General features: G+C 46.1%; 1 protein-coding gene across 1 annotated transcript; it reads left to right on the top strand.

Annotated features, from left to right (window-relative positions):
* The first annotated feature begins 1,395 nt into the window (after positions 1-1,395).
* rasl10a (RAS-like, family 10, member A) lies at positions 1,396-16,362 on the top strand. Its single transcript, XM_056418281.1, has 3 exons — positions 1,396-1,682; positions 12,142-12,266; positions 13,946-16,362. The coding sequence occupies exons 1-3, from the start codon at positions 1,467-1,469 to the stop codon at positions 14,214-14,216; spliced, it is 612 nt and encodes a 203-aa protein (XP_056274256.1). The 5' UTR covers positions 1,396-1,466; the 3' UTR covers positions 14,217-16,362.
* The last annotated feature ends 130 nt before the right edge of the window (positions 16,363-16,492 follow it).

The raw sequence follows: 16,492 nt of genomic DNA on the forward strand, positions 1-16,492 counted from the left end.
TTTATGTAATGGTTCTTTATTGAATCAGGGACGAGACAACCTGGTCCCCAATGTGTTTATCAACAACTTGTTACTGCAGACTTGACGCTGTGATCAAAGAAACAACCCACTCTTTAAATGGGGGAGCCGCCTCGCGCTGCGTGACGCATCGGGACTGAGAACCGGGTGGTTTGGACTCGCTGCCTTAGTGGCGCAAGGCCCACGCATCCCTTTGTTTAATTACACTTCATACGACCACCACGTGCCACACCTGTGGGCTTTGGGGGCCCTGAGGGGAAAACACCTCTTTATTTGGTTGCAGTCTACACACCAGGAGTCACACACACCAGAACCCATATAAGCGGCGTCGAGGCGACACGCGCGTCTCCGCGTGTCACGTGCATTCCTCACACTCGTGGATGCGTGCCGCCGCCATCAAGCAGTGATTATTGGACACATCGGCTCTGCCCTGCCCGACGACCCTCTCCACTTATAAGTCGCTCACTCTGAGATGTGATGTGCAGCCTTGCGCCACTCCGCCGTGACCCTCACAGCCACATGAGGTACCGTGGGGGTTCTGGTCCTTTGCCATTTATTTGCAGCGTATGGGAGCGCGGAGCTTTCACACGCCTTGCGCACAACATCATCCTATTGGATGAGCAGGGGATATTGAGAGAGAGAGCTCATGTCTCTCCAACGGCAGACACACATACACACACACACGCACGCGCGCACACACACACACACACACACGCACACACACAGTGCTCCTTAATAGGCTCCAGATGCTTTTACGGACATCGCAGGTCTGCAGGCTGTGTGCATTTACGCAGATGTGAATCTATATTTCTGTCTCCGACCGAAAAGAAGATTATGGGGTTGTGTGCAATTGTAGGACACGCGGGGAGCTCATTTGCCAGGCTGGCGGCGGTGCGCTCGTCCTCCCTGTGATGGAGGAGCGCGGCGGTGGTGCATCGGTGCAAATGAGTGAGAGGCGCAGAGGAGACACTCAATGAGGACACATAGGGCTCCGGTGCGTTTGGGCAAGGTCAGAGTCTCGCCTGTGTGAGGTTATGTCCACGCGGGGACAACACGGACGGACTTTTACGCTTCCTCTCGGGGGAAGAGGTCGCCTGGCGATGTCCCCTGAAAACCGAGAGTTCTCCTCTACGCACAGCCCTCCATCCGCATGATCACGCTCGAGCTTTTGTTTTTGACAACCTCCAGTCCGGAAAATAAAGTTTCTTCTCTCTGCTCAACGGGTGGCTGATCGATTCGGCCACCGAGTCGTCACATTGCGCGCAGTGGAACCCAGGTCAGGTGGTTTCGAGGCATCTGGTTCAGGACAGAGGAGGCAAAGCGGCGGGTTGAATTCCACCAGAGCAGCAGCGTCAGCACCGCGGCGGCCAGCTGTGCTTCTGGACGGTCACATCTGTCGTCGTCGTCGTCGTCGTCGCTGTCCATGGTGCTGAACTCGTGCTCCAGGAATGGTGGAGACGCTGAGTATCGCAGTCATCGGTGCTCCCGGAGTGGGGAAAACTTCTATAATCCGCCAGTTCATCTATAACGATTTCTCGGAGGTGTACACGCCGACCAGGACCCGGTATGTGTACAGACCCTCCGTCATCCTCAACGGCATCATGTATGAGCTGAAGATTCTGGACGTCCCGCCAATCTCCTCCTTCCCCTCCAGCTCCAGTCAGGTACACTGTGTCTTTCTGAGGACTTATTGAACTTCATCAGGGAAGGATTCATCCCTTAGATTGCTTCAGTATTAAATATCTACTTCATTTGACATCTGTTGATAGCCAATGGCGATCCTCAGAGGCAGAAACACCAATTTTATTCATTCGTCTATCAGATGTCCCTATCTACTCGTTGCTATGGAGACCCGACTGACTTAAAGCCTTGGAGAGCTTCTCTTTGGCATGTAAACTGTCTCTCAACCCAATGCCAGTTTAGCAGATTGTCTTTATGTCTTCACTGCCATATAGTCGGACATGTTCGGCATGCTGCTGTTGGGTTGTGTCTGGCTCATACACAGGAAACAATAGCAGGCTTGTGCTGCAGGCATCGCCACAGCACCTGCACTCCCCACTTAAAAGCTAGAACAGGCCGCCCTTTCTTTATGGCCACATGTGCCATTAGTTGGAGATGCATCTGAGCATGGCATCAGTGTTCTGTAGCTCCATGTTCCCAATGCTGGAAGTCCCTGTACTCTTCTTCACTGGGACATTGAGGTCTTCTCTCAAGCGTTGGTCCCTGAAGTGTTGTTAAGTTTAAGGACGGGCTCACGTTTGATCAAGTCTGTCTTAATACACAAATAATAATATGTACATTCAAATACAAATTGGATGTTTGCTTCACTGCCACTTAATGTTGCATTATTCATTTTCTTTTTTTTTTGCACCAGAGAGAAACATTTCATTTTCTGCGTGCTGCCCTTGACACAGATCGATGACCGTTCCTTACAGTGTATTGTGTCTTATTGTATTCTGTTGTATTGCGTCGTATCGTAAAATCATTGTTGAATACAGCAACTGTTTCTTTTGTGTCAGTATTGGCCTTAAAAAGAAAGAAAAGAACCGCTCTAAAGCATTATCAATGTACAGGAAGGGGGATGGAGGTTTGTATAACACGTCAAACAGGCAGACAGAGTCCAGAACAATCACGCGGTCAGAATCACAGCAGCGGGGGGGCTTCATTGTTTCAGAGACTCTCTGTGAAGACATTCTGATTGACTTTCTTCTTTCTTCTGCTAAATGGTGCTAAACCTCCATCGGGGAACTTGTTGGGATGAGTCTGATGAGCTTGTGTGGGAGAGTGAGGCCCAAAGTTTGAGTCACACAGCTTTCATCCTTCGACATCACGCTGTGAGAGCGACCCCACGAGGCCCGCCTTACCGCTTCCTCTCCCCTCCTGTCAAGTCCTACTTGTTCTGATGCCGCTCTCTCTCGCTTCATCTGGCGTGTCCTTTATGGACCGCGAGAGCAGTGATGAGATTTTGGGTCTTTCGGACTCGCCGCTGCTCTGTATTCAGCCCCGTGGGCAGAGAAACGTGACCTGGCTCAGGGGACGAGGACCGCACAAAGGAAGCTGATTGAAATTGACTCGCAGTACACAGAAGATTGAATGAAAGCAAAGTTCCCCGCTCGAACACCGCTGGGAATAAAAGACGAACGGAGGAGACAGTCAATTAGAAAGGTTGCCCGGAGTTTAATGGACACTGTCGTAGTAAGGGTTACCAAATGAGCTTTTATAATGTCCTCTGAAATTTGTGAGGAATAATCTGCCGAATGGAGTGAGTCTGTACGCCATAAAAAGCAACACGAGGGGGGAGCGGATTCTCGACCACTGCTACACTCCCTTCCGGGATGGATACAAAGCCCTCCTCCGCCCACCGTTCGGCAAATCGGACCACCGCTCCATCCAACTACTCCCCGCCTACAGGCAGAGGCTTAAGCAGCAACCAATCGCTGTGAAGGAAGTGCAACGCTGGTCGGACCAATCGGAGTCTATGCTACAGGACTGTTTTGAACGTGCTGACTGGGATATGTTCAGGGTCGCGTCGGACAACAACGTCAGTGAGTACGCGTCCTCAGTCACCGGGTTCATCAAGAAATGCATAGATGACGTTGTTCCTACCAAGTCGGTTCGGATTTATCCCAACCAGAAACCGTGGATAAATGGCGATGTTCGCTGCACTCCGCGCGTAACACCGCCTTTGACTCGGGAATATGGCGGAATACAAAGAGCCCGCTCGACCTCCGTAAGACCATCGGCTCTGCCAAGCGGGAGTTCAGGAACAAGGTGGAGGAAAAGCTCAAGAGCCATGACGTGAGAGGTGTGTGGAAGGGGCTACAGACAATCACGGACTTCAGAGGAAAACCAGCGGTGAAGAGAACTCCTCTACCTCCCTCCCAGGCGAGCTAAATACATTCTTTGCTCGGTTCGACGTGAACGGCAGCCCGCCGAAGGCAGCGCCGCCCGAGGAGACCAGCCTGCTGATCATCTCAGAGGCTGACGTGCGCAGAGCCTTCATGCGGGTGGACATCCGAAGGCGGCAGGTCCCGACCACATCCCGGGCGCGCCCTCAGAGCATGTGCAGACCAGTTGGCAGGAGTCTTCGCAGACATCTTCAACCTCTCCCTGTCCCAGGCTGTTGTTCCTGAGAGCTTCAAGATGTCCACCATTGTGCCTGTCCCCAAACACCCCAAGGTAACCTGCCTGAATGACTGGAGACCCGTAGCCCTCACCTCGATTGTCAGTAAATGCTTGAGAGGTTGGTCAAGGACTTCATTTGTTCCATGTTGCCTGCCACGCTGGACCCATGGCAATTTGCATATCGTCAAAACAGATCCACCGACGACGCATTGCCATGGCACTTCACACCGCCCTTTCCCACCTGGAGGGGAGGAACTGTTGTGTGCGAATGCTGGTTGTGGACTACAGCTCAGCGTTCAACACTATTGTTCCCGCCAGCTCGACACCAAGCTCAGAGGTCTAGGCCTGCACTCTACCATGTGCAGCTGGATACTGGACTTCCTGTCGGCACGCCGCCAGGTGGTGAGGATGGGCGGTACCACCTCAGAGCCGCTGACCCTCAACACGGGAGCCCCTCAGGGATGCGTGTTGAGCCCTCTCTCTACTCCTGTACACCCACGACTGCACGGCCATGCACAGCTCCAACGTCATCATCAAGTTTGCTGACGACACAACAGTGTTGGGGCTGATCACCGGCACGACGAGACAGCCTATAGGGAGGAGGTTGGATCACTGGTACAGTGGGGCCAGGAGAACAGCCTCGTCCTCAACGTCAAGAAGACCAAGGAGCTGATCGTGGACTACAGGAAGCGGAGAGGAGAGCACACCCCATCTCCATAGACGGAGTTGCAGGAGAGGGTCAGCAGCTTCAAGTTCCTCGGCGTGCACATCTCCGAGGACCTCACATGGACCACGCACACCACTCACGTGGTGAAAAGGGCCCAACAACGCCTGTATTTCCTTAGGCGACTGAGGAAATTCAACATGGCCCCCGCATCCTCAGAACATTCTACACCAGTACCATCGAGAGTGTTCTGACAGGTTGCATCACCGTCTGGTACGGGAACTGCACCGCCCTGGGCGTAGGGCACTACAGAGGGTGGTGCGGTCGGCACAGTACATCGTTGGAGGTGAGCTTCCTCCATCCTGGACATATACACCAAGCGGTGCGTGGCCAGGGCCAAACGGATGATGAAAGACAATAACCACCCCGGCCACAAACTGTTCACCCTTCTACCGTCAGGCAGGCGATACCGCAGTATCAAGTGCCGCACAAACAGACTGAGGGACAGCTTCTTCAGTCAGGCCATCAGGCTGCTGAACAAGGACTGAGACCCTCATTAACACTACACACCAGAACATATTCTGTGAATATCTATGGCCATGGTGTATATTTTATTACATTGTTTATATATATATATATTGTATATATATATTGTATGTATATACATATATATATATATATAGTCTCAAAAAAAGTGTATATTTTATTACATTGTTTTATATATATATATTGCCATGATGTATATTCTATTACATTGTTTTATATATATATTGTTAATACTTTCTTCTTTTTTGTGTGTGGATATTGTATAGTTTATTCTCATTCTTATTCTTTTTTTAGTCTGCTACTGCTGTCGGGTGTTTTGCACATAAGAATTTCACGAACCGATTATACTTGTATAAAAGGGGATGTGACAATAAAAACTTGAAACTTGAAACTTGAAACTTGCTTTTGGAGCGTGGCAATTTCTCATCAGTTCAGCGTACATGTGAGAGAAGAGCCGGTGACCCCGTTCCAACCCCACGGACAGACGTGTGCTGCCCCTCCCAGAGCTGGAGAGGAGCAGCGGGAGGCGTTGGTGGTCACGGTTTGTTTGCTTTGCGGTATGTCAACGTGCTGCTGATGCTTTTAGAGAGCATCTGTCACAGTGTGCCAATAGGATGTGATGACAGATGGATTTAAGCCTGACAGCGGATTCGGCAAGGATTTTTCTCGTTCTTTTTAATTTTTTCATTTGTTCTAGCCATGATGTATCTCCATGACTTCCTCCCACACAAAACGCTCCCTCTCCACTTTCTGCTCATTCTGGATATTTTTCCTCAGTTATCTCGATGCCGTCTGTGACAGTTTGGAAATGATTGCTTTTTAGGTCACATTTATATTTTAGACTCTTGCAGAAGGAGAAATGTGTTGCTGTGAAGCCGTGAGGTGTTCGAACCATTTAAGTGTCAAAGATTCTGTTGACACGAGTTGAACATTTTGGTGGGCTTGAAATTAATCAAATAAAGACTGAAGTCATTAATAACGATCTGTTTTTAGAATAGAAACATCTAAATGATATATTAAAAAAACGTACATGTCAGGGAGTTAAGTGGTCATTGTTATACAAGCATCCTCAAACGATTAAACATTTTGGGAAAGACAAATATTTGCCGCATTGAAAAATATCGCCAGCACATTGTTAGTTTCGCATAAAAACTGGAAACAGGTAGCTATGCTCCTCTAAACGCTCAGTTATTCAAACTTGATTTTTTTATTCCGTAAACCAAAAATGATGACTGCTTCAACAAATAGCCCGACACATAACCTTCTGTGAAACCCCAAATTCTATTTTTACAATTCCTTTTTTTGAATATTTAAACAAATAAAACATAAATGAGTTATCTCTCTGGACAGAACAGGGCAAGCGGTTTCCAGTCTTTATGCTAAGCTAACAGCTTACATTACTTTTAGCTGACGCTTTTATCCAAGGCAACTTACAATCATACTTGATTGATTTTACTTGCCTAACATTTTGTGATTCTGTATTTTGATACAAACACGCAGCAACGTTCATCCTCTCCATAGCATTGCCAACAAAGAGCATCAATCAAAAGAGCAACACAACTTACACATTTAATGGCTTGGCATAGGTCACCATTGAGTAATGGCAGTTTCATCCTCGGGGAATGTAATGAATTCTAATTGCCAACCAGCGTGTGACGTTTCCCTAACTGCTCGGCGCCCTTCCCCCAACAGGCCACACCGGCCTCCCTCCTGCACTCTAGTATTGATCCGTCGCAACTACTCGTTATCAGGAGGCGCTACAGCTTTTGTCATAGACCGCTAAAAACTGACCACGGCCTGAGGTTGCCAGGGAAACATGTTCTGTTTGGCTCTTGAGGAGCGAGGGACGAGCTGCTCTTTTTGGACCAAGAACCGACCGGAGGATCCAGACGGTGTGACGACACGCTTCACATTCACGCTTCCACCAGCACACTCGCACATCCTGAAAGCACACACAAATAAACATGCCCACATTTGTATTTTTAATTCTTTCCACAGTTTATGAGCCGTGTATCGCTGCACTGTCTTTTCCTCTCAGTTCGGATTTTCTTAATTGTGCCTGTTGTTTAAAAGCACATAAGTAGTGTAGCTGCTTCTAGCCCCTCCCCCACATTTATAAACAGGACTTGGATGACAAGAAGACGTGAGATGAGAACACAAGCTGCTATGTTAGCCTCAGTGATGTGAGGCTGCAGTTCAAGCTACTTTGTTTATCTCATATCATCAATGACCTCAATTATCAACAAAGAGTGAGCTGTGTGATGTGCTTGTTATTGCAGGAACTATGTCTTGTTTGCCCGACAAAAATAGGCACATATTTTCTGAGGTGCTTGATATGACTAAATGTATATGTGACACTCTGCAATAGAAGCAAGGAGAATACATTACAGTTGAAGACGTTTGTGACATGTTGTCCCTCTTCCTGACAACGGATTCAACTTGGAGAGGGACAGAGAACATACATCACATTTATAGCAGCTGTCACAATGCAGTGCCCCCTTCCTCCTGTCTTCCTCCTGTCTTCCTTCTGTCTTCCTCTTGTCTTCCTCTGTCTTCCTCCTGTCTTCCTCTGTCTTCCTCTGTCTTCCTCTTGTCTTCCTCTGTCTTCCTCCTGTCTTCCTCTGTCTTCCTTCTGTCTTCCTCTGTCTTCCTCCTGTCTTCCTCCTGTCTTCTCGTTCATTTGAATGGCAGTGATCTTAGTGCCACATGCCGGATCGGCCTCATTACCTCTCTGCCATTATGTGAGGCTGTTTTTCATCACACCCAAACACAAACACACAAATACCCTCATCTACATCATCATTATCATCATTAGAAGTTACGCTGATCATTGCCTCCCCGTCGTAAATGATCAGTTAACCTCATTTGAACAGACTGCTTGTAGATATTGTTGATTTGAAAAGCATATTTTTCTCCAACCTTGAGATCAATCTAAATAGATTTCTTGTATTCCTATTTCAGTTTGCGCAAGCTGTTGCAGGAGGTGGAAGAAAAATAATGTCAACACCACATGGAAAATACCTTCCATCCACTTCCATGTTAATTAGCATCATGAAAATGAAAAGAGGTCTGATAGGCAACCAGCGGAGCTCCGAGGAGGCCCAATGCTCTGTGTCACAGGGGCAAAACACGCAAAGCCTCATGAAAATACTGACAAATTAAACGACTTCTACAAATGTCATCTGTGGGGTTAGTTGTGTGTCTATTGTGTGATCTGTGTTCTAATAATAGTAACATTCTCAGTAATTACACACAAATACAACAAAATAAGGTGAAACAAATCTATAGAACTGATGAATGCTGGTAATTAAAAACTTTAAGGAATAGATCAACATTTTGGGGAATACGCTGACTCGTTTTCTAGCAGATGATAAGACGGGTGTCTTCCTGAAGTTGCCGCTCGTTTCCTGGCAACTTAACAGCGACTACAAGTCCCTGTCAGCCCGGACAGAGCCAGGCCAGCTGTTTCCCTTGACTTCCAGTCTTTGTGCTAAGCTAAGCTAACAGACTGCTCAGTGTACGATGTATACAGGCCGACATACAACAGTTGGACTGAAGCTGCAACTGTCATAAGAAAAGTGCTGATCGGCTCAGCATTCAACAGTGATGAGTTGTTGTGTGGTTTTGGGGCTACAGGCTGTGGATCAAAACATGGATGACCCTCTGCAGGGCTCTCGTGCCACACAGTACGGCAGCACACTAGGGCACACACTCAAAGAAATGACTCATTGGATGAACTCAATTAAATTGTTGGCAGGTTTTCCATCCAATAATTATATGCAACTCCAACTCAAATTTAGCACATCAGTGCAATAAAATGTAATTAAGTTAGTCCAACTCATTTGTATCAAATACATCGCAAATAAAATAACGATATTCATTAAATTAAATTAATTTGTGTTTGTCCAACTCAAAATATAAACTAACTAACTAACAAAATATGCAAACTCCACACAGAAGGAACGCCCCGACTGGGAATTCAACCCACGGCCCTCTGACTTTGAGGCGACAGTGTTAGCCACTACACCACCGTACAGCCCTGAAAGTGTGTTCACCTCATGTAAACAACTGATTCTCAGCTGGCGCATGCGCAAAGGGTAGTCCTCAATGAAACACATTTATTTTGAGTTGATATGCACACCATCTAACCTAAATAAATCTAATAAATGAAAGTATTCATGCATTTTGTGTTACACTCATTAAATATAAATATCTATTTTTTTAATTGATTTATTTAAATGTATCAAACAATATTTAAATGTGTCACCTCGAAGAAGGGCTTGAATCGTTTTTGTGAGTGTAACCTAAATAAATCTAATAAATGAAAGTATTCATGCATTTTGTGTTACACCCATTAAATATAAATATCTATTTTTGTAATTGATTTATTTAAATGTATCAAGCAATATTTAAATGTGTCACCTCGAAGAAGGGCTTGAATCGTTTTTTTGATTGCACTAGGAGGACTCAGCTTCTCCGGCAGTACGTTTTCCTGAGGTAGACCGGGAGAGATCATTATCGATGTGCGATGAGATTGTTCTCCGATCCACCCGATGTCCTTGGACTCCATCTCGTCTCCTCCTGAGAGAAATCCAACCAACCATACTTGTGTTATCAGTGAAATTGACGATGGTGTTGATGGAACGAGTGGGCGTAGTAGGGACGTTTGTCGATGATAACTCTGTCAACACAGTTCTGAATGTAGTACAGTTCATATAAACATGCAGGTGTGAGGAGGCTCCTTCAGGCCAACAGACTTCTTGGTGGTTGACCTTTTCTCCCGGTGGGGGTGTATGCTGCAGTTAAGAGTAAGAGTCAGTGATCGGACTGGAAGAGGTGCCTGAACCCATTCTCACTGTTTGTAATGCATTGAACTCTGAACAGTCTCACAGTCCTAATCGTCATCTTTTTATTATCTTCTCTGGGCTCAGTTTGTTTTCTCTTTCCCTCGGCAGAACCTTTCTTCCCACCCGCTGAAGTTCTTCTACTTTCCTCCCCCTCTTTTATCAAATCAAATGCTTATAAATTCACTGCATGCTGTTCGAGGCAGTGAGGCTGGTGGTGGGTTGGTGAGAACTCTGGGACAAACAGCGTGAACAGAAGAATGGGTCACTGTTTTAATTGAAGCGACTGTGCCCCACAAGGGGATAATGAACCCACCTGCGCCTTGTAATTTAACTACAGGTTGAAAGTCATCACCCTCAAACATCGCTGCATGGCCACTGCATCACGAGCTCAGCCAAGCAGCCACAACAGGTCAACAGTTAATTTCTACCCTGAGGCTGTGTGCGCTTATCTCTCATAAGCAGTACATTCATGTCCTTGAACATGTGTAGCTAGGACACTGCAGCGCTTACAACCGGCCAGCCATCATGTTTTATGACTTTACTGTGCGACTCCAAGAGCGTTGGCAGCTCGACGACTTTATTGACTCCACGGAGGCTAAGAGGCTGAGGCAGGCAATCTTGCTTCATATAATTATAGAAACAATTGCCACAGGCTCTTCCGCTAGCTGCTCTCTCTGTCATGATCTGGAGTTTGTGTCTTGTTTTGAAGTCCTTGTGTCGTCTGTCTCCCTGTGATTGTCTGCCCTGGCCCTGATTGTTTCCTTCTGTGTGATTGCTGGCCCCGCCCTCATTGTGTTCACCTGTGTCTCGTTCCCCGTTGTCCAATCACCTCCGCCTGCCTGTGTATGTAAACCCTGTTCGTCTCATTCCCAGTTTGGCTTCATACCGTTTGGTCCACGTGTTTGTTGTCCTGTTAGTAGTTGGAAATTAAATATTGTTTTTTGCAGAATATGTCGGCATTTGGGTCCTCTCTCTCTGCGACATCCGTGACTTATCATGACACTCTCCTGTTATTGTATTCAATAAGTTGAGGCATTACACGCTGGTGGATCTATGAGCTTGTAGTTAGGAACAGCAGTGCTTTCAACTTAGTGGTAGCAGCAGCATGTTCACGTGCTCATTGGCTCTCTCCATGGACGGATTAAGAAACCACGGGCCCCATCGCTCACAAAACAGTCCGTATGGAACAACGATACCGGAGCTGACCGTATCATGATGGTTTCTTTCTTGTGACATCTTCAAAGTGAATGTTTAGGCTGTTCTTTAGTTTTTCAGTAGGACTTTTGGGGCCCTGTTAATGACATGAATGACTTAAGCCTAGCATATACCGGCTACGGCACATCGTGTCATATCATCATATTCATATCAATACAATGTTAATAACAGCGACGTCACGCGCGGAGCCTCTGGCTCATGGGCCCCTGGGCCTGGGCCTGGTTGGCCCGTTCGTTAATCCATCCCTGGCTCTCTCCGTGTGTCAAATATACTGAACTCAATGTGATGTTTAACATGCAATATTCACAATGTTCATTACTGATAAGCACGCAACACAGAGTACAGCTTAGGCAAAGGGGAATGTCTTTCGTTTTGAAGTATTTGGTCATAAACCAAAGTGTTGGACAAAGTTAAATCTCTGACCCGCTGGTGACAGTAGATTAAAAGTAAGCAAAGTTATTAGAATTCGTCCTGAAGGGGACAGAAACATGTGTGTAGCAATCTATCCAGTACTGCACAAGACATCGCTGGAGGAACAGTCCTCTCCTGGGCACCATGAGTATCTGTACAAATGATCATAGCAATCTGTCCGGTGGTTATTGACGACATATTTCAATCTGGACCAACGTGCTGCACGGACTTTGACTTGAACAACAAGCGTCTCTGGTTCTCACGGTACGTGTGTGTGTGTACATTTCTGTTCTTCTCTCCCTCTCTGTCTGCTAGGAGTGGCTGGATTTGCGCTGCAGAGGTGTCCGCAATGCCAACGCCTACATCCTGGTGTATGACATCTGCTGCGTGGAGAGCTTTGAATACGTCAAGATGATCAGGCAGCAAATAGTGGAACACAGGTACGGCCGGCCGCTCGCTCTCAGCTGGTCAGACGCACGACTAAATGACTTATAGCCGCTTCACACTCACTAGGGATTTCTATTGAAATCCCCTTGTCATCCGCCTGGAGACACCGTGTGATGGTACAGCCCGCCACAAAGCTGTACAGCCACGGGTGACAGTGATAGTCTGCTGGTGGTGATCCATTTATATTCAGCACTCCTCTCTGCATCCTGACAGTCAAGACATCTGATCATGGCATTTGATCATGACATTTGATCCTGGCATTGCTTGGAAATGTCACTCACGATTTCTCAGATTCTGCTTTTGTTGTTTTGTTGATGACAGCATTATAAGACAGGAACTCTGGTTTTTGAGAACCAGAGGGAAAGGTCTCCTGGCTGGCTTTGACTTTATACAATAACAATAAAAGGACCCAAGTAGTAAGAAAAGGCCCAGAGCTGCTCCATCATCCTCACTGTTGGTTTACCTGAACGCATTAACATATTGAAAGAGCACAACGAGTAGCCTTGTTTGTGCTGCTTTGCTTACATGACCACGGCCACTGTTCCTTCCCACCTTCCTGCGGCCGTGAATGCGTTGCCGTGATGTGTACATGTATGGGCCCATTATCACCCGCAGCCGGGGAAGGAATGGTGGATTGAAAAAAAAAAACAAGAGACATGTGTAAACATAGGAACACACTCTGCAGCCAGATGATTGAAGAAACGACAAGAGCAGAGAAGGGACAGATACTGTTTATAAACTGAATTATGAATAATGGATGCTGTTCCTATTAAGCTCTAACCCATCGGGGTTTAACTATAAATAATTGTATATATATTTAATATATTTTTAAAATACTGTTGTGCTGACTAAATCCGTTCAGAACGAGAATCAACTTGTTTGCTGAGCCTCTAAAGCATGAAGCCTTTCTTCAGCTCAATGAGGACGAGGCTCTGTCACTCCTGCTTAGTTTCCCTCAAATTTCACACAGAGCCGCATGCACACACACACACTCACACAAATACAGTACGCAGGAAGATATTTTTAAGTCTATCATGTGAGCACAACGTGAGAAAAGGTGAAAAGTGAGTTGATTGCTGTGATGTTTTTTTCAACCCTGCATCGTCACGCCCTTCAGCTCGGGGGCTTCTTTCTCTTTGTGTCTTTCCTCTCTGAAGGCAGACTTGCAAATTCAATTACAATGTGCATAAAAAAGAAAAAACAATCATTAAAGGTCCCAGCGTTGTTGACTTTGGCACTTAACCAAACAGAAAGCCGAAGTAAAAATCAATTTAAATGTAAGAAGTCTGATTAATGAGGTTTCCTTCTTTCCTGCTGCTGTACAATCCATCCCACGAGTCGCTCTGGCAGCTTCTTTGTTCTATATCGCTGTAACAAATATGTTAAAATATACACGTTTCACGTCACTACTGTATTTTTCTACATCTGGCTTGCTATACATTTTCACACTTCACAATGGCGTTCAGCAGTTGCTGCAGCGTGCGGTGGGAGGCCCCTCGAGCCTGTGAGCTCTCATCCTCCAGTCCGCCCCCGCACACCTCAGAAGGAAGGAAAAAACTGCCCGCAGACATCTTACACATGCCGAGCCGCCCACCGTGACGAGCACCAAAAGGATAACAATGCTTTAAAAAAAACAAATCAACCTTCATTTACTTCTCCCATGCTCCTGCAGGGAAGGCAGCAGCAGCGAGGTGCCGATCCTGGTGGTGGGCAACAAGAGAGATCTGCAGCGGCAGCGGTTCATGCCTCGCAGGGCGGTGTCCGTCCTGGTGAAGAAGACCTGGAAGTGTGGTTATGTGGAGTGCTCTGCCAAGTTCAACTGGCACGTGGTCCTGCTCTTCAAAGAGCTGCTGGGCATCGCCGTGTCACGAGGCATGCGCCAGAACCACACCGCCATCCGGCTGCAGGGGGCGCTACAGAGGAACCGCTGCACCATCATGTGACCCCGAGAGCTCTCTCCGGCCCTCTCGCCTCAGGAGTGGAACGGAAGTGGAGAATAAAATAACTTTATCTAAATGGCTGGAAAAATACCCTGTGGCCTCCTGCTTTACTGAGCTGATTTTTCACAAGGAGGTTTATTAGTCTCTTGCGCTGTAAAAGACACTCAAATGTCACACATGGTCATCCAACCACTTCCTCGTCAGATTCTGCCAAATGTGTAAATGAAAGGAAGGAGGTGGGAGAGAACGCAGTGGGAACCAATACAACTAGCATAGCACAGTAGTTCTTTGTCACATCAAGACAGCTACTCACTTGAGGCTGTGCTTCCCAAATGATCCAGCGGCAGGTCTTCTTGAGGGTTGCCTGTTTGTGAGGCTCAAACCGGAGAGGCAGCAATATCATGGAGTCTTCCATTGGAATGTGTAATATTCATTAAGGTCAACAACAGACGCTCATATCTGACTTATTAAAATGGTCTTTGTGGGTTAGTGGGGAAGATGATGAGAATCATTTGGGGCAAAAAATAGTCAATGCTTCACTTCTGGGGGGGATTATCCGACAGCATCCACTCATTATGAGATGGAGTTTAATTTTAGATTCTGAAAAGTAGCCTGCATTTATTTTTGTCCCCGTTTCAAAATTGGCCGACGGTGAAAGCTGTTTGTTCAGGCAAAAGGGTTTTTAAGGTTGTCTTGCTACAGAAAATGCTGCAGTCCCTTTTGTGATGTACAGTGGGGCTTTAATCTCCCCCCCCCCCCCCCCACACTCAGTGTCTGTTTCTGATGAATACATTAAATCCAGGGAACTGGCGACCTGCAGGAGGCTGCAGAGCCTGAAAATAGAACCTGTGCATGCAATTTGGATGTTTATATGTGTGTGTGTGTGTGTGCGAGAGAGAGAGAGGGAGGGAGGGAGAGACAGGGAGACATGATTGATAGCTGACATTCAGGCAAGCAAAGGACAGACAGCAAGATAAGAGATCAATGTCGATACTGGATTATGAAGGAGCAATACAATCTCACGGTGATGTCCTGGCTGACTATATGTACCCCCACATTATATTAAAAATGCCTCACATATAGTAGATGTTATCCACTCCTAGATATCCTGCAGAAATAAGGAGGCAGAGCTTAATGATTTCCACAAAACACGAGTGAATCACAGACACGGGAACCTGAATAAAGCTTTCATATCAGTATATCTGAATAGTATCAGAATTGGTCATGTTGTGAGATTAACAGTTGCTTATTCATATGATTAGGCTCAGTTAGTTTGTGAACAGGGCTGAACGTAAGCAGACCTATTGTAGATAAGTGATTCATGGAGTTATTGACTTGCATGTTTTTGTTGGTAGAGCCAGCGGGTCAGGATTTAATTGCACTGATGTGAACATTTGATATTGTGTTTAATTTTTGTAATACCTGTTTTTCTGACACTGTAATGAGCAGCTGCGTGGAGTGAATGTAGTTGTCGTTCACTGGCATGTGATGTGAACACAAGCTCATGATTTTTCTCCGAGATGTAGTGTTGAACCCTTCAATCAGGGCAGATGGTGTTTGTTTTTTTCTAGTAAAAAAAGAAAAGAAAGATATACAGTATGTAGCAGCAACTGTGTGTAGCATGAGTTCTCATCAGTGTGTCTGTGTGCGTGTTTCCAAATAAAAAGGGCTACTGTTTTTTATCAGGAATATTACTTGTTTTTATTTTTACTGTAATGTTACTGTGAGTAATCCTGTTTTTTTATTATATTAAATGCATTTGAGCACAGCAACCTTACTCTGTGACTTTACAATCCTGTAATACAATTGCGTCACATTGGGATCATTTGGACAACATTGCCACCCGGTGGTAAAGCGATGCTATCAGCAGCCAGTCAGAGACATCAAGCATTGAACCCATTGCAGTTATTAGATGTTTACAATGCATTGTGTGCACTCAACATGTAGGGTGGCAGAGTGATAATAAGATTCAATAATATACTGTGAAAGCAAATAATAAAATGAACTGAGTAGTTAATCTCCCTCTCCTGTGCCCATATTAAAACCAGTTATGGAGTCGAGGTCAACACGTTGTTATTGTGCCCTTATCAATCCCCTTCACCATATCTACGGCCCTGCCTGCAAATGCGTGTGTGGTCATTTTGATTAAATAGTTTTATTTGGTGATATCCACCATGCAAGCACATTATACACTGAAATAGTGATGTTCTTAGGATTTGTTTTATTTTAAATTCAGTTTTAAGATTAGGTCATAATACAAAACTAGCTACTCAAGATGA

The sequence above is a fragment of the Pseudoliparis swirei genome, chromosome 7, assembly GCF_029220125.1.
Source record: "Pseudoliparis swirei isolate HS2019 ecotype Mariana Trench chromosome 7, NWPU_hadal_v1, whole genome shotgun sequence".
NCBI classification, from domain to species: Eukaryota; Metazoa; Chordata; class Actinopteri; order Perciformes; family Liparidae; genus Pseudoliparis; species Pseudoliparis swirei.

Bases quoted from the DNA above. Each gene is read 5' to 3' on its own strand.
- rasl10a (XM_056418281.1), top strand. From the start codon at position 1,467: ATGGTGGAGACGCTGAGTATCGCAGTCATCGGTGCTCCCGGAGTGGGG. The intron at 1,683-12,141 runs GTACACTGTGTC...TCTGTCTGCTAG, and splicing joins TCCCCTCCAGCTCCAGTCAG to GAGTGGCTGGATTTGCGCTG. The intron at 12,267-13,945 runs GTACGGCCGGCC...ATGCTCCTGCAG, and splicing joins CAGCAAATAGTGGAACACAG to GGAAGGCAGCAGCAGCGAGG.